This window comes from Amia ocellicauda, chromosome 11 (assembly GCF_036373705.1).
Source record: "Amia ocellicauda isolate fAmiCal2 chromosome 11, fAmiCal2.hap1, whole genome shotgun sequence".
Taxonomy (NCBI): Eukaryota; Metazoa; Chordata; class Actinopteri; order Amiiformes; family Amiidae; genus Amia; species Amia ocellicauda.
In genome coordinates this window covers 27,221,313-27,244,612 of record NC_089860.1, presented here as the reverse complement: position 1 = coordinate 27,244,612, position 23,300 = coordinate 27,221,313, and the positions used below count along the sequence as shown (strand labels likewise).

Below are 23,300 nucleotides of genomic sequence, written 5' to 3'. Positions count from 1 at the left end.
GCTTAGGGAAAAGGAAGCTATAGGCAGTTCATCACGACCAGATTTTACAATAGTAAAGCATGCTAGTGTCATCATTGAATTGAATTGAAATTGAATTATTAAAAAATAAGGATGAAACTATGATATTGAGCTTGGCATATTAAATAATTATTGTACACTTTAGCAAAGGCATTTTCTTCTTCATTCATTCTGGCTTGTTTCACAAGTGTAGCTTTATAAGTGTGGCCATAAAGGCTGAAATAGTTGAAGACTTTTCAGTGAGCTGGGAATATTTAAGAGATGGTACAGATATTCAAAGGGGAAAATCCAGTGAACCAAAAACAACAAAAACATGTTTCTGTTTCATCACTGGATTTTAGCACAGAATCCTTTAACATTTGATTAATTCGTTGCTGGCTCATCATTTAGTTAAAATATGAACGGATCCAGGAACTTCACCCTGAATCATTGCCAACACATATTCTAGATGCCTGATAGCTGTTGATATCATTGATACGAAGGTCTCTGCAAGGATCTCTTTTCCATCGTGAAGCTGGCAGAGACACCACAACTTAGGCAGACACGCTCAGCTCTCATTCCTCCTGCAGCACCTGGTACAGCACTCAAACCTGTCTGGATGTTACTGTGATCAAATGAGGCCATTATGAATTCAGTCCATCATTCCTTCAAGGCTGTGGAGAAGACAGTGCCTACTCTAGGCATGCTCATCAGAGTTCATGATCGCCTAAAATCCACAAGGACGTATCTTAAGGATTCTTGTTTGATGAAGAAATTAGTGCAATTACTTTTGATTGCTATAGTCTTTGTACCTAAGGATAGATTATGTGCTCTACACACTTCTTTGGAAACTGTTAGTCATAACAAAAATATATTTTTTGTGTCTCTTTCATTTTCTGATGTCCTATTCTGGCATCTCTTGAAGTTTTCAGGGCTGAGATCTTTCAAGGATCTCAGTGGTAACTGGGATATGGAGGAGTATGTCTTGCTAAATAGTCAACAAGCAACAGGGAGCTTTCTTGGTGAATAAATATTATGTGTACTGATTGGCTAGTCCTCTAGAGTGTCTTTCACATGTGGATTGCAAATTAAGGACCTTGCAGCTGCTATTCCCCAGGTGTGGCAGGGGGGTTATGTATGTGTAGGGAGAGGAGGCTACTGTATCTACAAGCTCTGTGAAAATAATCACTCAGGATGCATATGTCCCCAGAAACAACACCTGAGAGACAGCAGAGACGAGGAGGTGGGGGGAATTATAAATAACATGGGTACTGTGACCTGTTTGTCTCTCTTAATCCCACTGGAGTGCTTCAGAAGCACCTGATGTTAGATTCATCAGGGAACTGAGACCAGGGCAGCTGGCCTGACTTACTTGAATGAACATATGTGTTGATTCCCCAAGCCCCATTCCCCCCCAGGCTGGTACCCATGACTGCTCAGAACCATAACAAAAGGAAACTCAATTGAGCAGACAGTTCTGTGTTTCTGTATGTGGTAGCTTTGCCTATGCCATGAGCAGTGCCAAGCACAGATGGTCGTGTTGAAGGCTGATATTTGTGAAATTCCACCAGGGTATTTGTGATTGGATGGCAAAACTTTACACATTCCAATATCTTCAGTAATTATGCACATTTACCAGAATAACTGCAAGCTTTACACACTGAAACATTGCCCATCTGCTGATATTTATAATGTTTCATATCAGAAATGCAGCAGTTCCATTTTAGAAGTTGAGTTGCGAGTGGTTGCGGTTGATTACTTATCACTGTACCCCTAATGGGCCACACCTGATCAAGATACAGAAAAAGTGAGGAGAGAGGGCGGCTCTGGAGAGCAGGGGCTTAAGGGTTTGTTTGTTTGTCTGTTTTAGAACATTTTAACATTAGTTAGAACAGTATTCCCCTACACTGTCTTAAAAAATAATGTTAAATTAGAGGGGCAATTTAGAAGTTTAGATTGAGAGCAGAAAATGCTTCTCAGTTAAACAGCAGTAAAATGTTAAAAAGAAGCAGGACTTAAAAAGGATTTGGTATCCATTTATTTAAAACATCACCTCTTGGCCAAATCCTAGATTTGTAGTTTGCGGCAAGCTTGCACTTCATACATCACAGAAGGGCCACCGTATCTGTCTTTGTTTGTCAAATATTATGGTCAATCCCAATCACTCCACAAGGAGATGACTAATCCACAGCCATTTAGTAACACATACTTGAAATCGTGACTTACTAAGTGCTAGTTAGTCACAATTAAATGTCTAGCGCATGCCTGATAAGTGTTGCTAGACATAAATTATTTCAGAGAATTCTCATGTTTTCCAAGAGATGATGTGAGATCAGTGAGATTTATGGTTAAGAAGTGTCACACTATGAAACTTTGGCTCCATTTTCCTCTTAATTCTGTATTCCTCTTGTCCTAACATATGTGTGCACACACACACACACAGACACATCCACACACTCACTCACAAATGCACAATCACTCTCACAGACACACACACACTCTATTTCTCTTCCCTCTTGGCTGTGGGAGGTCTGTGGGGACAAAAAAGTGAGGCTAGATTCACACCCCAGCTAATGGAAATGCATAAATGTTAAAAAAAACTACAAGGTAGTTGGGTGGTGGTTCTGGAGCTCGCTTTGCCTAGCTTAATATGAAAAGATGAAGTGATCAGTCAGGGCCCCCATTGTTCGTGTGGTTTATGAGGCCACAGCACAAACGGAGTCTAGAATAGTGGGGAATGTCCATGACAGTCCGTCTGTCTTGCTTTTCTTTTCCTGGAAAAGGAATAGGCTGCCTGGGTTCAATCCAGGAGTCACTTGGACTGGCCCGGGAAAGGGAGCTCAAACTGAGCTGTGCAGCAGCGAAATCTGGCGCAGAAAGTGACCGTATGGTCGGCACTTTCACTCTCCCGCAAACTGGCAATCTGCAGGGACGCTGTGGTCAAGACAAGAAACACAGCCGCCTCTGTTCTCCTCTGATCGCAGAGCTTCCTGCTGTGTTTCAAGTCGCCGATCTGACAGTCCCCTTACCAACAACCAGATGAGAATTTTGTAACTTTTTTTTTCTGCTGTTGGCTGGCTTCTTTTTTTTTCTGCTGTGTTTTGTGTTGTTTTGTTTTCCACAGTAGTGGCTTTTAAGTGTTGTTAAGGGGTGAGGTTGTGTTTGTGTGTGGGGGGATAGCTTTTGAAAAATAACCTTATTCTTCTTGTAGTAAATATGCAGTTAATAGAAATCTCATGTTTATGTATTCTGTTTGTCATCTTGTCTATCTGTTTATCTAGTCATCTCTCCCTCTCCCTCACTCAACCTGTCAGTCTATCTATCTATATCTTTATCTGTCTAGAGTTAAAAGTCGTATTGTTTTGTATTCTCCAGGGCTCACTTTGAGATCTGTAGGTCAGTTATAGTTTCGGCACATGGATTCTGTGGTGTTTCGTTGGCAGGGAAAGCACCTCCATCCCCCACCCCCCCCACTCCACTCCACCCCTACCCCCTTTTCTCTCTTTCCTTTTTTCTTTCATTCTGCTGTTTTGGATTTTGGTAGCTGTTACCAAAAAAACTAAAATAAATTGCAAATCTGTTTTAAATAAAATGTCACTGTTGTCTGCCAGTGTAGCAATTCTTCTCCGCTTTTTATTTTTTTTAAGTTTATTTATTGTTCGCCAAAATAGCTTTTCATAGTTTTGATCACTCTGCGTCATTGGGAGTTGTTTGCTTGCCATTTTGGTGTTGGTTTGCGATGTTTGCTTGTGTCTCGACGGCCTGCCCTGTTTAGTTTACCTGGAAGTGGGGGCATGCCCATGTGAGAAGCATGATCGCCCTGTAATCAGTCTGTGTGTAGCTGCTAAACCAGTTGCATGACACTTTTTAACTGCCTCTCCAAGACCTTTATAAAATGCGATAAACACATTCTATTAGGCATGTGAAGGGGAAGTGACAACTTCAGCTCAGACGCTCGCTAACGACAGAGCAGCAATTGAAGTCATCCAAATTAATTACCCCTAACAACCAAGATGGGGGAGGTTATTAACATGTGAACTTCCTTGATGTGCGTGAAGTGCTCCGATGACCTTTTGTGCAGCTCTGGAAATGTTTAATTCCTGTCTGTGAGTAGCTGGCAGGTCTACAGTAACATTGTTTCCATCTCTGTTGCCTGTCTGGGGAGTTGTCTCCGTAAACGGACAAATTATTTCATATTTATTATAGTTTTGTTTTTTGTCTCGGCTTTGTTTCTGAAGATATTCAAGCAGCATGCTCTCCTAATTGGCAATTGCCGGATTTCATATTGTTTTAATTTTCAAGCTCTGCTAGATACCCAAGTCTTAATGCCGGGTAATAGCTTTACACAGAAAGGGCATAACCTTCAAATAAGAGCTGCATATCTTTGAGTTATCAGTGTTAATATCTCAGGCTCTTCCACTGAGTTCTGAGGACAGTCATGTGGTCAGGTGATAAGCATTTCTCTGAATTCGCATGAATACTGAAATATCCCATTATTATGAAATGTTTAATAAAAATAAAAAATCGTAGTAGTGGCAATGGTAATATGACCCCACAGATACCATCTTAAACAACAGCAATAAGTTAACAAATTTAAAGATCTCCACAGACTTTTCCTGACTTTGGTCTTGAGCTCAATGGCATCAGGGTCTTTGTATTCCTACAGTAATAAGAAAAAAGAAAATAACAATGTCTGCAAGGAGAGCAGTTAGCACAGACTCACTTAATACCAGCCGCAACTAAAATGTAAACTCTGGAGGCTTTCTGGGCTTTTGTTTCAGTGTCTTTGTGTCCAACGGGTTTTAAAGGCTAAATCGAAGGAAGCTTAGTTTCTTAGCTAAGTTAAAGCCAAAGTAGACTCAATTTGTGCCCAGGGTAAGATTAAAATCCTGCCTGAGACTCTGCAGCAGTTCACTCTAGAAAGACAAGCTGGGTAATGAAGGTTGAAGGTTGGTTTTATGAATATGGTATTATAATAATAATTATTATTATTAATACTACTACTATTATTATGTATTTATATTTCATATTATTAATATAATTGTTGTTGTTGTTGTTGTTGTCATCATTACATATGCCCAGGAGTTGTAAATGACAATTGATTGTAGTGTAATAAATGTGTTATTACCACAGAATATTGCATTAGCACATTCTTTATCACAGTCACTAAATATCACTACAAATCAGAGATAAGTTCATCCAGCACTAAATTGTTACTGATCATGACAACTTTTATTGTCCCTGGAAGAATCAACACATAAACATCAGATCATTTGAAACAAATGTCTTGCAATGTTTTTTTAAGTATTGTAGTAAATCCTAAACTAGACCTTGTTGAACTGTGTGCTATTTCACCCTGATTTAAATCTTGTGCATATAAGACTACAAGATATAACTGCAGTGGCATCAGCAGTGATTTTAAAACCAGATTTTAGAACCAGCTTAATATCCTCACAGAAACGCTTGTTTGATCTTGGAAAGACCAGTGAGGCATAATCAGTACAGACGGTTAGATCTGGACAAAATCTGCCTGGCACCCATCAGCCATCTACAGACATCCAGTCCCCAGGATAGAAGTATAAATCAGAGAAACCACGTAAAACTAGATCCTTTGCAGTGAACTGGACTGGCTTCCACATCCATGTTTGCCAAACAAGAGCATTTGCAGCCCCACACAAGCTGCATGGATATTTCACACAGAGAACAAGAGAATAACATTTCCATGCCTTCCTGGAGTGAATTAGAGAAAACGGGGCCAGCTGTAATCGCGAGCGGCAGGTGAAACCAACTGGGAGCCAGGTGTGTGCCCTCTGTTTGGCACCGCTGTGTAGTTCTGCTGAGCTTAGCGAGGGGCCATGCCTTGATGTTCAGCTGACAGTGACTTCAGCATGAACCTGCATGTCTCTGAACACTGCTGTCCTTCTACAGGCACTTCTGCTGTTTCTGTCTCTGAAGTGTCTTCCATTCAAGCTCCTCTGATGACGGCCACTGTTTGAATTGTAGGCGTGGGAACAATTACCCCCCAACACACACACACACACACACACACACACACACACACACACACACACACACATACACACAAACATCAGATCTGCAAGTACTTGTTCCCTAAAGATGCAGAAAACAGAAAAGTCAAGTAGTTGCTTGTTATTGACCCAGGATATGTGCTATACAGACTATACATACATGTATGGTCTTTCTCTGCATGTTGTTCCTTATATATTGTGAACCCACGTTCCAGGTTTTTGCCACGTCTGACTTTTTGTCCTTTTTATGTCATATGTGCTGGTTTGCCTGCATCCGTAACTAGAAGCAGTTTCTGTGCAAGAGCTTCATAGCATCTGTGCTGTGTTTGTGTAGCAGTTAAAGAATCTGTGCCTCCATTGTAAAACCATTCAACACACCAGTCTGGTGGAAAATATACTGACATTGGAGGTGACTCAAATCACTGTTTTCCTTCCTTTGACTTTTACAGCATTTAAGTTGAGAGAAAATGGTTTAATTTATACTTCTAAGAATGTTACCAGAAAAATCGTTCCTCGGCTTGTCTAAATTGTATAATGCAGTACTGTATAGGTGTTGAATTATATTGTTTTTCTTTCTTTTTATCCATGTATCTGCCACATGTTGTGCTATTCACAACTACCACCAATTGGAATCAATAGCTGCTAAGTTTCCTTGATGTTGATGTCTGAGTGAAAGTTGACGAGTTAAAAATGTGCAGAACGTTTTCATTAGTCTAATCTGTCATGTGTGGAAAAGCACGACATGCACGCCGAGAGGGAAAGGAACTAAACCAAACCAAAAAATAACAGGTATTCTTGCATCTTGTGGTCTGCAACTGAGCCCTGTAAACACTTAATTTAAATTCCTTCATCCCTGTCAGACGCAATTAGGGGGGCAATTTTACAGTGCTGTTAAGGCAGCAGGCTCCAAACGGACTCTATTAATGTGTGGCCTGTGTGTGTTCTCAATGGACTGGAGCACACAGTTTGGGCACAGATATACGGTCTTTCACCAGGCACTCACTTCTTCTGCCAACAGATGTTTGCATCCACACAGGGATCTTACACTTTCATCCACACAGGGATCTTGTTGCTTTCAGTGTCTGATTTAATTTGATTGTCTTCAGGTACACAAGTACAAGTTTCAATTTGATCGAAAGCAACACATTCCTTTCCCCAGAGAGACATGTTCAAGTGATTTACCTGTGGCTGTCTGATGTAGCCCTCAGCTTCAGCAGGTGCAGTCCGTGTCCGGGCGCTGACGTCACCCCTGTCTGTCTACTCCGATGTGTTTCTGCTGCTTTAAACCTGTCTGGCACGGAGGTGGGGTGGGGGGAAGCATACATCTGTAGCGGCTTTCAACATGCCAACGAGAAACAGGACTCTGTCACCGACACCCCCTAAACTACCCCCCCGCCCCCACACCCCTGAACTCTGCAGCCCCCTCCCCCTCCACTGGTGCTGGCTGGGGTCCACACGCGCAGCAGGCCTGCAGGTATGAGTTTGTCCTCTGCCAGGCTTTCCGCAGCCAGACTGGTTCCCACTGACTCAGCCTTGGTCTCCCAGCACAGCAGAAGCTAATTAAGGCAGGCTTCGGCAGACGGGGCAGCTAGCCATGCAGACACCGCAGAAACCCATTTGGCACTCTGGGAGCCGAGCCGAGCAGAGTGGCGGGGGGTGGCCTCCTCTCCCTGGCACGGCAGCTCCACTTCAGTTCAAGTTTACAGAGCCAGGTTACCCCATGACCCTCTTTAAAACTCTGTCCAGCAGCATCCTTGACTCTCGCTGTATCCCCTTCATCTCTTCCCTTGTTTTCATTGGTTGGTGCGTTTGTTTGTTTGATCTACAACTTGTCTTGCTTTCCTTCCCTAAGGATGAGGATGACTAGAGATAAAGGCATGCTGGTGTTCACTCATTTAAATGGGGGGGAAAGGTCTGGGTATTATTTGGAACTTATTATTGACCTTCTGCCCACTTGTGTTCTGTGCTTCCTGCAGGTTCATTGCCGCTTTGTCAAACGGGAGGATCATGAATGTGCTACTGCTGCCCGTCTGTGTGCTGCTGACGCTGGGGAGCGTGTCAGCAGGGGGCTACCCTCCCATGCCCCAAATGAAGTACATGCAGCCTATGATGAAGGGACCGGTGGGCCCTCCTTTCAGAGAAGGCAAGGGCCAGCACATGGGTGAGTGTTTATTCCTCCTAGTGAGCGGTCTGCGGCACTTCTCCACAACACTGCCCCAAATAACCTACCAACCAAACCAGTGCCACTGAATCCAGCCCAGGAGAGCACTGAGAGTGAGTTACTCTACTGACTGAGATTACTAGATAATTAACTGACTGGCATTTACGAGCCTTTGTTACACCTTTCACCGTTCACTCACTTTTACATTTAGCACATTTTTAGAAGCATTTAACCTTCAGGACTTTAGAAAAGACCTTGGTCATCTTAGCATAGCTAACTTGGGCTAGAGGTTTTAAAACACAGACAGATGTCACTGTTAAATTCGCCAAGATTAGAAAGTATGCTGTCAGCTGGGATGTTTCAGTCACTGGCCTCTCGGTGTTGCCTGGTGTAAAAACAAAAACTGTAGTATTCCACAGTAAAACCACATGAGAGAGTAGGAAACAAACAAAAGTGAAATTGTAATAAAGCATGGAGAGGACGATACAAACTTTGGATAAATCATAGCAAAACAAAGTGCATAAAAAAAGTGAATTGCTGCCCAATTACCGTGCAAAATTAATAGTGGTGAACTTCTATAAGGAGCAAGTGCTGGCCCATTGCAGCTGAAGGAAAGTGGCTGCATCCATGTGCACTCTCTTGTGTACCAAGGGGACGGAGAAAAATAAAGCCTAGCACAGTTCTCAGGCTGTGGAGTTGCAGGAAAGTCTTTTGCCGAGTCGCTACTGTGCTCGGAGCAGGTTGATATATGAAGAGCTCGGACAATGTGTGGGAGGAGAGACAGAGAGATCGTGGCAGGTCCCTAAAGGACTCTATATCAGAGCCTTGAGGCTGCCAGGTTCCTCGCTGGCACAGGCACAAGAGCTGGAGGACCAGAGGGGTGCAGACACAGCCCAAGTACTACCCTGGCTGAAGCTGCCGGGTGATGAGAATCGCACGGTGAATGACAGCGAGCTGCACATGCATTCCTGTCTGCGGGAGCGAGCTGTAACAACATCCACCCTGCAGAACGCTCTGTTTTCGGAAATGGGGGAGTTGTTTTCCAAAGCATTTCAAAAATTCTTTTGAGGCTGAAATTAGGGTCTGAAATGCGGACTTGCGCCAAACTAGAAAAAGGTGTAGGGGATAACATGTTTGTTTGATTGTCGCAAATTGGGCATTTCAGGAATGAACACAGAGAAGTTTAAATCCATTGCTCATCCAATTAGCTATTCCTTTATCATAATTCCCATCATTCCCAGATCCCGGCTGCATTACTTGCATGATTGCCCATTAATAAAGCCTTCCTTGATTATTTATGATTGGCATGCAAGTGAGGGATTCCGAAATTCTTCAGAGCATCTGGTCATTGTTAGCAGTGGTTTTCTTTTTCTTTCTTTTCCCTGGAAAGGCAAATGAAGGGGGTTGCAGTGATGGCACAGATATCCATTACTGCTTTCCCTCCGTCTGACTTCCTAGTTAGCCATGTTGACTTGATTGCCTTGACTCTTGGATAGACATCTTCGGTAGCGAGGCGTCAACAACACGCAGGGAGAAAAAAGACTTTCCTGGTGCCATGCTCTGGAATATCTTTCAGAATGAAATCTGGAATCTGAACCTTTTTCTTTTATGCTTCTGACACCTGTTTCTATGAGTGACAGTAACACACTTGCAATCACATACAGAGACACAAGACACACACGCCAAATAGCCCCAGTCCATTCTCTCTGTATGGGACACTTCGCTCGATGGCACCCTCCCGTATTGTCTACTTCATCGCGGTGGGAAGTCTGAAAGAGAGGGAGAAAGGAGCCACAGCAAATTCAACTTACCACCATGTTGCGAGGCATTGGGGTGTTTAACCTAATCAGCAACAAACTATAGACAATAACCTACAATATGTGGGAGAAAATGTGTCACTCCGTGGTGGAAAAACAGCGATTCAGTAGGCCCTGGTGACCTTGTGCTGAGCACCAGAGGCTAGTTACATAAAGTGCTGTAAGTATTTAATAACTTGAGCTTTAAATATAGCAGCTTTGCCCTTAACTAAGCGTATTGACACTAATGTGTTCAGGTAGTTTGCGCAATAGTTTTATGAAACTGGCCACAGATACAGTGGTGAAAGATCGTGTTTGTGCTGCTTTCTTGTTCGCTTTTTAATCGCAGAAAATGTTCAGAACATGCATGCTTTTGGACCGTGTGTAAATTCCTGAGTGCAGGTGATATACACTGAAAGTACATTTCACTCACAGTGTACAAGCAGCAGCATGTATTGCTAAACATGTATTCTTCATTTAGATCTTTATTTATCTGTGTATGTCTTTATTATCATCATTATTATTGCATGTATGTTTTTGTATGTGTGGACTGTAGGCAGTAGTTCAAGCAGAGCTGTGTAATATTTGTAATTGGGTTTGTGGCTCCACCTGCTGGACAAGAGGGCACATTACAGTGGAAAGGCATCCTTCCAACCTGACGTAAAACATACTGTCGCTCGCACAATAAATTAAATTTCTAAGAAGCCCTTTCTTTTGCAAAGCAGACCGTAGGATATAGAATTACTAATTGTATTGGGCACTGTAATGAACACTATTTCACAGAGGCTGGCGCTATGCCTCCCTTAGTATGCCTGTTCCTCGTTTTTCACATTTTCACACTTTTTTTTCTGACTTTTATGACTCCATCAATATGATGCCAATTTGGTACACATCTGTCTTTAGCCAGACACACGACTGGATGACAAGACTAGTGTTTGTAGGCAGGTTTCCACTGTCAAGACCGAAGAAATATCAATACACCATCAAGGCTAATACTAGTCTGTAAAGTGGGATAAGCTGGTTTTGGTTAAATCAGGAATTGAGTGAAATAGCCTATGTTAAGACACTAAAGATGAGCAGTGTCCTGGCCTGAGCAATATTCTAGATTTGTTTTTTGCCTTTTGTAAATGCCAATGTGTTTCTGCTTGCAAGCTGTGAGCGCTAAGAGGGATGGGATTTTTGTTGTTGTTGCTGGAAATTGCCCGCAGCATAATTGCAGCCCATCACTGTGTGAAATAACAGGCGCACTTGCATGTTCTCCAAAAGTCATACAAGCTGAGCACGGGGTCTACTGCAGAGCCCAAACCTAAATAAACACAGCCACTAAAGACCAAACTCCTGGCAACCTGCATGACACAGCAGTCTTCACTTTCCCGATAGGAAACATCTCAGCGGAATTCTCCGGCTGGATGAATAATCACTGTTCAACAATGAAATTCAAATTGCAGTTGGCTCCTCTACCTATTTGGCCGGCCGACACAGGAGGAGAAGACGGAAAATAATGCCCAGACGTCATTAAGTTCAGTCACAGATCAATTGAAGGACTCCTCATTAAGAAAAACGCTCAGTTGTGGTACAGCTGAAGCTGGCAAGAAATTACATTTGCAAATTGCACTTAAATCCCCCCAGGGCAATGGCTGTGCATTTTGGATGAGATTGATCTGCAATGTTAAAGCAGTTAAAATGTCCTTGTAAAAATAGTCCAGAGCAGTGCTTCGATATTATTGTGTGAGTGTGTGTGTGTATATTAAAGCTGCTCTGGTCTGAGGACTTGTTTTGCCTTGCTCAAAGGTTGCCCATGCACTAAGAGCAGAGGAGACACATTACTGCTGTATGACAGCACTCGAGACGAGACCAAACTGGTGACAATACAGGTTTAATGCTTAATCAATGTCAAATATCCACATTGTTGAATGTTGCCCCCTAATGGTGATGCATCTCATAATGAAGTGTGCCTGCAGCCCTTGCATCTTGCCCATAACACCAGCCTATGCTTCGCTGGGCACAAATCGATAGCTGATACAATCCAGAAGTGTCCTCCGATTCTGTGAAGTAGTCCTCTACAATATCACCAAAGGAGAGATTGTGCTCTGGTGAGAAGAACGCTACATGACAATTAGAGCACACAGCTGTTGCTTTTCTAGTTCTACATCTGTGCCAGGCGTCGTGGGCATGCACAGTCCTGCAGTGTGTCAGAACAGAGCCCAGTTCTACCAGAAAGGACACCTACTGTGAGTCAGATGTTAAATTGAACTCCTGCAGTTATGACACTCAGATCACCTCAGCAGCTCAGAAACAAACACCCAAGTTCAGATTTCATGGATTGTTGAATCTGTACCCCTGCGGACCTCTATTTCTTTTCGTTTCTGCTCAGTTTCACACTCTGAAGGTTAGACGTATTAGGCTAGAGCTCCATGGGCAATAGGTAACCTTTCATATTACTGTGCAGCCCTCTTCATCTTTTTGGAAGTTGAAATGTTCCCTGTGGTTGCATTATACCCTTACCTTTTCTGTGCACTACATAGATAGATAGATTTTAAAATCGGTAAATAATATTGATAAATGAAGCACAGCTTTCATTTTGTTAAGGTGATAAAAATTATAATACAGAAGAGTCAAAAACGTTAGTCGATTTTCAATTTGTTGTTAAAATGTGATTTATGTATTAATTTATTTTAGCCACCAGGGGGAGAACTTTCCCTCTTTTTGATTTAATAACTATGCGCTTGAACATCATCCATTCATTCGTTTGATTGGTTGGTTTTGCTATGTGCTTTAATTGCTTTACAACTCTGTTGTCAGATGATTTCAGGATAACATATTGTAGGTTATTGTCTATGTAAGGCGTGATTACAACACAGACCTCTTTATGTATGTCTTAACTGGATATATTAGAAAGAACATAAGAAAGTGTACAAACGACAGGAGGCCATTCGCCCCATCGTGCTCGTTTGGTGTCCATTAATAACTAAGTGATCCAAGGATCCTCTCCAGTCTATTTTTAAATGTTCCCAAACTTTCAGCTTCAGCCACATCGCTGGGGAGTTTGTTCCAGATTGTGACGCCTCTCTGTGTGAAGAAGTGTCTCCTGTTTTCTGTCTTGAATGCCTTGAAGCCCAATTTCCATTTGTGTCCCCGGGTGCGTGTGTCCCTGCTGATCTGAAAAAGCTCCTCTGGTTTGATGTGCTCGATGCCTTTCATGGTTTTGAAGACTTGAATCAAGTCCCCACGTAGTCTCCTCTGTTCCAGGGTGAAAAGGTTCAGTTCCTCAGTCTCTCAGTAGGACATTCCCTTCAGACCTGGAATAAGTCTGGTTGCTCTCCTCTGAACTGCCTCAATCAGATCTATCTCATGATATTGACAAACCAGCGGCAGTTTTCTATAATAACATGTAGGTTAAAACATCTTTATACATCTGTTAGCTATTCAGACTCACATTGGCAATGTGAAGTTCAGACACAAACCAGATGCTGCCCGGAAATTAAATATTGTGAATTATTGTCTTCTTCTCCCTGATAGCCTCATGCTAATTAATGTATGTAGGGAGTGAAATGTCTTTGAACAGCTGAGGTCGGCTCAATGAAACAGACTGAAGTATGCAGATCAACTGTAATTCAGCCTGGGACAAATGAGTTAAATGTGTTGGGATTAAAGTCTCTAAAACGCAATAGACCAGAGACAGAACTGAGCGATTGTTCCTCTCATCTCTCAGGTTTTAGTCTCTCCAGTCTTTGTAGATCGAGTGCGTATGATAACAGCACAGTCGGTATCTTGGTGATAATGATAATGCCAAACAGCTGTGCAGAGATAAGTGCCAGCGAATAAAGGTTTGGGCAGGTGTGCGGTATCTTGTACTCTCATTCTGCCTCTTCCTGTCACTTTCTGTGTCTTTTTTTTTAAATAACCACACATTTTGAGATGCAGTACAAGATTATGCATTTAGCATGGAAACTAAAATATACTCTCAGGCATTAAAATGTACTTATGTTTTTATTATTTTATTCCTGTGGTTTACTTTTAAGTTAGGATAGGAATAATGGTAGCGTGTTAGACTTATGACAACATAAAAGTCTGATTCTGAATTATATTTTAACCAGCTTAGATTTGCAGTAGACTTGAATTCAGGGTTCAGGTTAGAGTTAGCTTTGGGTTGGGCTAGGGTTAGGGTAAGCTTTCCCCAGTGTTCAGTTCATCGTATAGGGAATATACAAAATACTTTCTGGAGTTTTACAATAAACAGAATGGATGTTTTGTTCTTAATTTTTTTTTTCGGCTGTCCCTTTAAGTGGTACATGACTGGCTTTTTTCTTATCAGCTGACTGGGGTCACAGCCTGTGTGTAATTATAACCATGTGTTGTGTGAATGGGGAACATTAGCTGGAATATAACAACAGGCTTAATCTGCTGGCAGAGCAGTTTAGTCTGCTCAAGAGCGATAAAAAGGTCTGTAAACTAGATCTCGAATGTGCTCGAGTGATTTACAGTGACAGTCACAGGTACAGTTTAATTAGGTGTTTTTCCAGGCCACTGCAGTTGACTGGGGAATTAGAAGTGGAGCTTAAAGCACACATTTTTTCAACCGTTTTATAGCTCTTCCTTTTCTGTAGATGCTCACTGTATCGCCACATGTATAGGGCCAACAGACACAAGTCAAAGAGAACTGCTTCATGGCATCTTTATTAACCAAGACATGATTGTAGAGTCACCAGCTGGAATCCGAGGATCGACAATCTATTGTGACGACTGGCATCTGGTGGGGCCACGGGCTGATCAGCAGCATTGTGGCCTCTGTGTTAGCAAAAGTACTGGGACAGTAAACACCAGGAGACACAGTGTGTTTATCAGGCGCATGATGGTTGCTCACAGGAGCAGGCTCTGGTGCTGGTCTTTGTTCTTCTCCTGACTTGTTCATCACAGGCGCGCTCTGTGATTGTAGAGTGGGGTTTGGGCAGTGTCATAGACCAGGGGCTGTCTAAAAGATATATTTAAAAATAAACAAGGGAGAAGAATGATTACTATTATGAGTGTTGTGTTGGAGTGGTGATTTTACAAGATTGTCATAACAAACATCTCTCTCTGTCTCTCTTTCTTTCTCTCCATTTTTCTCTGCAGACATGCTACCCTTATTTCCTATGGAGATGAAGGGGGAACCCGGCCCTCAGGGCAAGCCTGGCCCCAGAGGACCAATTGGGCCACCTGGTGTTCCAGGGAAGCCCGGTATGGGAAAGCCAGGAATGAACGGCCCGCCAGGTCCACCTGGGCCGCAGGGTTTCTCCGGGATTGGAAAACCAGGATTGCCAGGGCTCCCTGGGAAGGCAGGGCAGAAGGGGCAGCCTGGACTGAATGGAGAGTTAGGCCAGAGGGGTGAACCAGGGCCCAGGGGGTTACCTGGGCAACCAGGCCTCCCGGGGCCAGCAGGCCTGTCATTGAATGGCAAGCCTGGGCTCCCAGGAGGTAGGGGGCTGCCAGGGGCCAGGGGTGAGCCGGGGCTGAAGGGTGTGCAGGGAGTGCCTGGGGACCAGGGAATCAAGGGGGAAAATGGCAATGGGCAACCAGGCCTGCCAGGTCCCAAGGGCCCCATTGGGCCCCCGGGGCCTAAAGGTGCTCCAGGCCTAGATGGGATTGGGAAGCCAGGACTAAATGGGCTGCCAGGGCCAGTTGGGCCAAAAGGAGACCAAGGGCTTCCAGGAATTCAAGGAATGCCTGGAGAGATCGGCCCACATGGGCCTCAGGGCCAGCCAGGGTTGAACGGAGTTGGCAAGCCAGGATTAGATGGCTTGCCCGGTGTGCCCGGGTCGAAAGGTCCCAAAGGTGAGCCTGGGCTGAAGGGGGTTCCTGGATTCCCAGGTTCCCCTGGCTATGGCAAGCCAGGGCTGATCGGCGAGAAGGGTGAGCAGGGCCCCACAGGGATGCCTGGATCCCCTGGGGACAAAGGGGTTCCGGGGTTGGATGGGCAGCCAGGGGATAAGGGTCATCAGGGACTACCAGGCAACCCAGGACTTCAGGGCCGCATGGGACTCCCTGGGAAGAACGGGATGCCAGGCCTGAGAGGTGAGGTGGGCCCTATAGGACCCCCTGGCCTTCCTGGCCTCAGGGGGGATCAGGGGCCCACTGGGTTGGGAGGGACGCCTGGCATTCCAGGGGAGAGGGGTTTGCCTGGTCTTATGGGACCTCTGGGGAAGACAGGGCCTAAAGGGGAGCCTGGACACATAGGTTTGCCAGGGGCCCCAGGGTTATCAGGAGTGCCAGGGCCAAAAGGGGAACCTGGTGAGGTTGGGTCTCCAGGGCCCAGGGGCAACTCTGGAATCCCTGGCATGCAGGGACAATCAGGGCCCATGGGTCCACAGGGTATTAAAGGGCAGAAAGGGGAGTCTGGTCTTCCCGGACGCCCAGGGGATGGAAAGATGGGTGAGCAGGGCCCTTCAGGGCCGCAGGGTCCTCCTGGGAAGCCTGGCCCAGCTGGGATTAATGGAAACCCAGGGCTCCCAGGCCCACCTGGACCCCCAGGCCCCCCTGGAGCCTTCATCAATGGGCCAGACACCCAGGTGGCAGGGCTGCAGGAGGCTGGGGTTGGAGGGGAGTCAATTCCAGATGGAGGAAATTCGGGTAAGCCGCAGTTTGGACGTGGGGAGCTCTCCGCCAGACTAGCACCTGCATTCACCGCTATCCTGACCACCCCATTCCCGCCCTCCGGGATGCCCATTAAGTTTGACAGGACTTTGTACAATGGGCAGAACGCCTACAATCCTGCCACCGGCCTCTTCACCAGCCCCCTTGCTGGAGTATACTACTTTGCCTACCATGTCCATGTAAAGGGAAGCAGTGTCTGGGTGGCGCTCTACAAGAACAATGTGCCAGCCACGTACACTTACGACGAGTACAAGAAAGGATACATGGACCAGGCCTCGGGCAGCGCCGTGCTGGAGCTCAAGGAGAACGATCAGGTGTGGGTGCAGATGCCTTCAGACCAGGCCAATGGATTATATTCCACAGAGTACATCCACTCGACCTTCTCAGGGTTCCTGCTCTGTCCGACATAACAGTTCAAAAATAGCAGCAGCCCCTTGCAATAGTAGCCATATAAAACAACAACAACTACAACAACAACAACAACAACAAAAACACAAAACGACTTTGTGAACGTGAAGCAACTACACTCTAGTGACCGCATTTCTTGCCTTGTTTGTTTTTGTTTGTTTTTATTTCATTTTTTTAAATGTTTGTTCTGTTTCATTTTTAGCCTCTATTATTAGTATTATTATTGTAATTATTATTATTATTATTATTATTATTAGTAGTAGTAGTAGTAGTAGTAGTAGTAGTAGTAGTAGTAGTAGTAGTAGTAGTATTGTTGTTATTATTGTTTGTGTTGTTGTTTTGTGGTTTTGGTTTGTTTTGTTTTTAATTGAATCAGACTATTAAGTACCTTACTTTGCAATGTGTAAGTGACCAATATTAGACACCTCCCCTTGTGACTGCACATCCCCAGTAAGCATTCAAGGACAGTAAAACACAATTCCCAGTCAGGCGTACTCTCAGCCTGAGTCAAAAGCAAGGCCAAGACCACATCTGCCTCCGACATTCACAGAAAGCGGGATTCACCTCCTTCGCCCCTGTATGTCTTAAATGGCTTCGTGTGTTTGAGAGAATATGAAGGATAAACAGAGGGGTTTATTCTCGAAAAAGAAACCCAGGTGGAATCAGGCTAGAGCTCAGGACCTAGGGAGTTGTCATCAAATTTGCTTTTTACATTGCCTTGCCTTTTTGTTTTGTGTTTTGTTTGTTTGCTTTCTTTTTTAACCACATTATTACAAGGTCTTTGCTATCTGAATGTGAAATAGATACAACAAATGATACTTGTATTAGGAGGAATAGAGCACAGCTGTTACAGAAGCATTGTGTTTGCTGGGTGGTCTTACAGACAGACTGTGAGCATTGCCTGAAGAAGGCTTTTTTCCCACCCAACGGCCATCCCCACTGGTAATATTGTAAAAGCAGTCCCTATACATAGACCAACTAGTCAATGCTGGATAAGGATGTGTACAATGTAATAACGGTGTTTAATGTTCATGCATTTTTAAAGTGTTTTGAAGTGTATCTGATGTTGTATTTCCAACACTTTGTTAAAAAAGGGATAGTTATTTGGGTTGACAACAGGGGCTTGCTACATTTGCTGTATACAACAATTCTTCCCTCCTCTTTCTTGGTGTGTGTGTGTGAGAGAGAGAGATACAAAGATTTGAGACATTAGACGATGTATTCTCTTTCATAGTGCACATCATTGCCATGCTAGTGAATGCCATCATAGTCATACCCATGAAAAGTTGCCTTTGTAGCCGTTCAAACAATCATGGTTTCATAGACGGAGAGTAATTCTGGATCAGCCATCCGTGTCACAGGGATGTCATGTAATCTGCATTAATCTGTCTCTCCAAGGTGTAATATGATTGCCATTTAAAGACACAGGATGTGGCAATCTGGTCAATGAACAGAATTCATTTTCCAATATCTCCGTGTCTCATTTTATTACATGATCACAGTCAACCAATTATTTTTTTTATAGCAGGTTTCACTGAGAAACTAGTGTCAGATGTCTAGTGCATTGTGAGGGATGGTTTGTCGCTGAAAACTAGTTTAAATATAGTTATGTTGTTGAACCAGACATAACCAATGGAAATCATACAATAAGAATAGGCCAGTTATCACTCCTACTGGCACATTGCTACTAGTAAGTATTTGCAGATTTGACATGTGACAGCACCGTGTATTGATCTAGTGGAAAAAGGAGACCACTAGATTAAAGATAAAGCATTTCTTCACAAAAAATCATATCAGTTTAGTTTAATCCATGTAAATGAATATAGAATGGAATTGAATGTTGAACAGCTTTTGAACAAATGTAATAGGAACACCATGGTGCTAAATGTTGGTGCAAATTGATGTTCACCTGCTAATACAGCATGGTTTTGAATCTTAGTTGATGCTGTCAGTAATTGACTGCAATATGTAAAACACCACACACAGAATTCAATGCATCTGACAGGATTTTCTATCTGACAGTTGTGTGGTCATTCAGTGCTGTGTTCACACACACACACACACACACACACACACACACACACACAAACATTTTGGAGATTTGGTAAGTTTGATGGATAGACTATGAGGGGAAAAAATAAAAATTTAAAATGAACTGAACTGTAAATGTTAAAAAACAGATTTGCTGTACAATGATATGTTTGCTTTCAGAATTTTTGGGTGACTGTGCACGAATCTACTGATTGATTGAGGTAGTCAACCTTAAAATGTAATGTGAGACAGGGCAGCCTCCTCCCGTTTTCTGTAATTGGCCAACTGATGCATTGTGAGCTACATTTAGAGAGCAGAGGTACTGTCGGGGAGCAGAAGGGCATGTGAAATGGCTCATTGTGTTTACACATTTAGGTTTTTATTATCCTAGGATTAAGAGTCAGTGCAAAATCCACTGGCAATGGATAACTAAGATGTCAGCTGTTATGTGGCAAAAGTTCACCTTAATCAGAGCAAATGGCATGCACGGTCACATCTGCCTTCCCCATGTATATCTGTGTGTTGCGTTTCACTTGATGTATCATTTTCAAGGTGGGATGACACAATCATTTAGTCAATGTTCAGCCCCAATCCTTACTTCCCAGAGACCAGAAGTTGCCGTCTCTATCTGATCTTAAATGTGCTCTGATGTATTCAGCATGAGTATCAAAGTATTTACATTGTTAACTTTGAGCAGGTTAGGTCCCGCTGTGATATTCCTAGGATCTGCTTCAACATGGTGCCAGGCAATGGTATTGATTGGACAAGGATTGTGGGATAGGTGTAGGGGAGGAAAAGTAAGGTTGAGAGACAGAAAATATCAGAAGGTTGATCAATGGCAGAGTTTTGTGAGCAGAGATATCATGTAGTCCTGATAACAGAGTAATCTGAGGGAGATGTACAGTACGTAGAAAAAAAGATAAGGAAACACCACGGGGGAAATGGCACAAGCTGACGAGACACACAGCCTGTTTTATAAAATAACTGGAAAATCCGAGGTAGGGCAGTCAATTTCATCATATCCAGTAACATCGACTTTATTACCCAAATCAGGACAAATCCAGCTTTGTGTGTCATTCTTCTTCAAGTTTAATCAGGGGTAGTGATAACACAGGTAAACAAAAGGTGAAGCCAAGCTTGAGCAAAGTGTCAGATATGGAGGTGTTACACTAAAATCATAAAAGCACAATAACTGGGTGACACCTGTGTGAGGGCCCCAAGCACAACTGTCAAAGAGGCCCTTTGTAATGTTAACCCAAATATTTTTTTCGGTTGAATTTAGATTACATCTTAGGATATCATCATTATAAAGGTTTGTGGTAAGCGGTGCGATGTATAGGGCAACAGGAGGCTGACAGAGATCTTCTACAGCTAGTCTCCAGTGGTTTCCATGTTCCATTACAACTGATTGCTTGCAGGATATGCTGAAAACATTAATGAGACTCTTACTTAAAGCTGTCTTTGGAGTACTAAAAAAGCATGCATTGGTACTGCTTTGAAACCCCTTGACACTTGTCTGTTTTCTCAATGAATTCAATTGCCCTGTGCTCTGGTAGTTTGAAACATTTCCCTGATGCTTTCTTGTGTGGAATACAAAGACTTCCTTCACTAAATGATATTTAAGAAAACTCTGGCCTAATTCAGTTTCAATACAGTCACTAACAAACTATATTTTACAGTCAGCTATTGGACTTGGAAAGTTAAATATTTGTTGAAATCTAAATGAAGATTAATGAATTAAGAATTGCCCATCTTTGTGGTCCATTTAGTTGGAAGGTTAACTGCCTTGTGTCGTATGACACCCAATTTCAATGAGATCTGTCTATAGGAATACACTTCATTAAGTTCTGTGTTTTAGTTCCAGTGCAACTTCATTCTTCTGTATATTGACCAACCATTGTTTTTTAGTTGTGTGTTTTTTTAATAAGCTGAGTGGCAGTGGGAAAATATGTGCTGCTGAGACTTCTGAAGTAAATGAGGCCAAAAAAATACAGCATCATCTATTCATAAAACTCCACTCATTAAAAAAGTGGCTTGCATTTCATCTACAATTTTACAAATGCCCTTTATATAAGAGGCAAATTATGGTATGCAAAATTGCTTATATGTACATAAAACCTAATGAGACTCTTTTGTGCCACTCCACATTTTTAGAGTGCTTTGCCATATTTCGCCCTTCAATTCAATTCCTCCTATATTTTCTGTTATGTTTGACTGTATATACAGACACAAATGCACACACTGTATTATAAAAGACAATCTTGTAGTTTTGAGTGTACACAATCAACAGCATTATTAAAAAAAAACATTCTGGAGAGAATGGTTGATCGTAATCCTCTGTCCTGTAGACATGCTTAAGGTATTGAACATGTTTTCCCCTGAAACACTGTATTACATCACTTTTTATTAATTTCGAAGTTGTGGTTTCCATACTGGGGCGATATATAGTGCAAGACTTTGAAGAATGTATTGTCCATGCTTACTTACTCTATAAAACAAATAATAATCAAATAACAATACAGAGAAAAACAAGCACATTAACAATTCATTCATGAATTCATCATTAATTTATTCATTAGTTCATTTCGCCAACTAAAATGTAATGTTCAGATAGCATGGTTTCAACCAAATGTGTCCAAGATTAACAAATTAAGCATGCATTTTAACACCTCAGAATCAGACCAATTTATTATGCTGTAAAAAAAAAACACAAAAAACAATCACGGCAAAACAGTATGTGTATTGTAAAAGCAGAGCTGTAACAGTTTTTTTCCCTCAGATATTTAAAGTGACTCATTTAATTGTTCAGTTGATTCAGAAAATACATACCTTTCAGACAGTATTTTGTTTTCAGTATTTCAGAATTGCACTCCTTCACTATCTCCTCGCACTGTCGATGTATCCTTAAAAACATTTAACAACAAAATAGTTTGTAAATTATCATTATTGTGAGTTTCTTAGACAATGCAAGGCATGTTCTTGTTATTTATGTCATTACATTTCTTTCTCTATTTCTCTTCTTTTTTTATTCCAAATAAACAATGACATGTCGTACAAGTTACATGTAACCATTATTCTTCATCGTTAGTTATCAAAATGATGGAATGCAATGAATTTTAGTTGTCCAGCTTATTTTTCTGGAAGTGTGTATAAAGTATATCTTAGGAGAAAGTTCAGTAGATATGTAGTACTCTTGAAATGAAAGACTACTTTGGATTTTTTTTTTTACCTGCAGCCAAGAAAAAAAAAAAGTGCCTTAGACTATTATGTGATACTGTTTTTGTTTTTCTTTTGAAATAAATAAAAGTGGCCTATGATATTCACATTTGCACAAAGCAACATTAATAAAGGTCTATTTTATACTTTTCTTGTGCAAAACAACGATGCTACAACTTTGTACTTCAGCCGTAAAGGTTTGTATAGTCAGAAAGGACATGTACAGTACCTTTATAATTTGCAAGTCAGCAACTTTATGGTGATTTTTGAAGGATCTGCAAAATCCCCCCAACACACACGACGTAGTTTGTAGCAAAGTATAGGATATGTGTTCTTCATTGTAAATGTCCTATTACATGCACTGTCTGTAATAGGTTTTGGGTATAAAATGCACTCCTTTTGTTTTTTTTGTTTTGTGATTAAAAAGTTTAAACTAAAACTAAAGTACTTGATTGTATTGATACCACATCAATAAAGCCTTTCTTGTATACATGTTTTCTCCTTCAATGTTATTATCAGTTGCAGTAGTCTGCACGTGAGACCTTGCAGAGTATTGTTTTCTCAAAGGATTACAATTACAATTGTGTTGATGATGTTGATGATGAAGATTATGTGTACATTTACATGCCATGTTATGGGTCCTACACACCTTAAATCACATGCAGGACATAATGCAGACTGGGGTTTCGTGGTCTTATTGACTGCTTCGAATTTCAAAGCAGGTGATGCTAGCACCTAACACTTGTCCACATGACGATACATGACACTGCTGCAGCTTTAAGCTCTATTTTTGTCCAGATCCCTAATTTGATATTTGTATGTGCTCAGTAAACAAGTATGTGTGTATGCTATGTTAGATACTCGTCACACAATGTTAATTATCTATCTACGCATGCTGATGCCTTTGTTCACATAGAGACATTGTTAAGCTCCATGGTACCATACAGGTGTACTGGAGCAAGTGCATTAAACTGGCCATATCCCAGGTGTCTCTCAGAGTGGGACCACAAGGTCTCCAGTGCGCCCTTAAGT

At 42.3% G+C, this 23,300-nt stretch overlaps 1 protein-coding gene across 2 annotated transcripts in view; it reads left to right on the top strand.

Moving 5' to 3' along the window:
- col8a2 (collagen, type VIII, alpha 2) overlaps positions 1 to 22,758 on the top strand; it is a 50,923-nt gene extending 28,165 nt beyond the window's left edge. For both annotated transcript variants that reach the window (XM_066717242.1, XM_066717240.1), the window contains 2 exons: positions 8,003 to 8,187; positions 15,096 to 22,758. In XM_066717242.1, coding sequence (XP_066573339.1) covers positions 8,034 to 8,187; positions 15,096 to 17,023 — 2,082 coding nt within the window. In that variant the 5' untranslated portion in view covers positions 8,003 to 8,033 and the 3' untranslated portion in view covers positions 17,024 to 22,758. The remainder of the gene's footprint in view (positions 1 to 8,002; positions 8,188 to 15,095) is intronic.
- Positions 22,759 to 23,300: the final 542 nt, after the last annotated feature.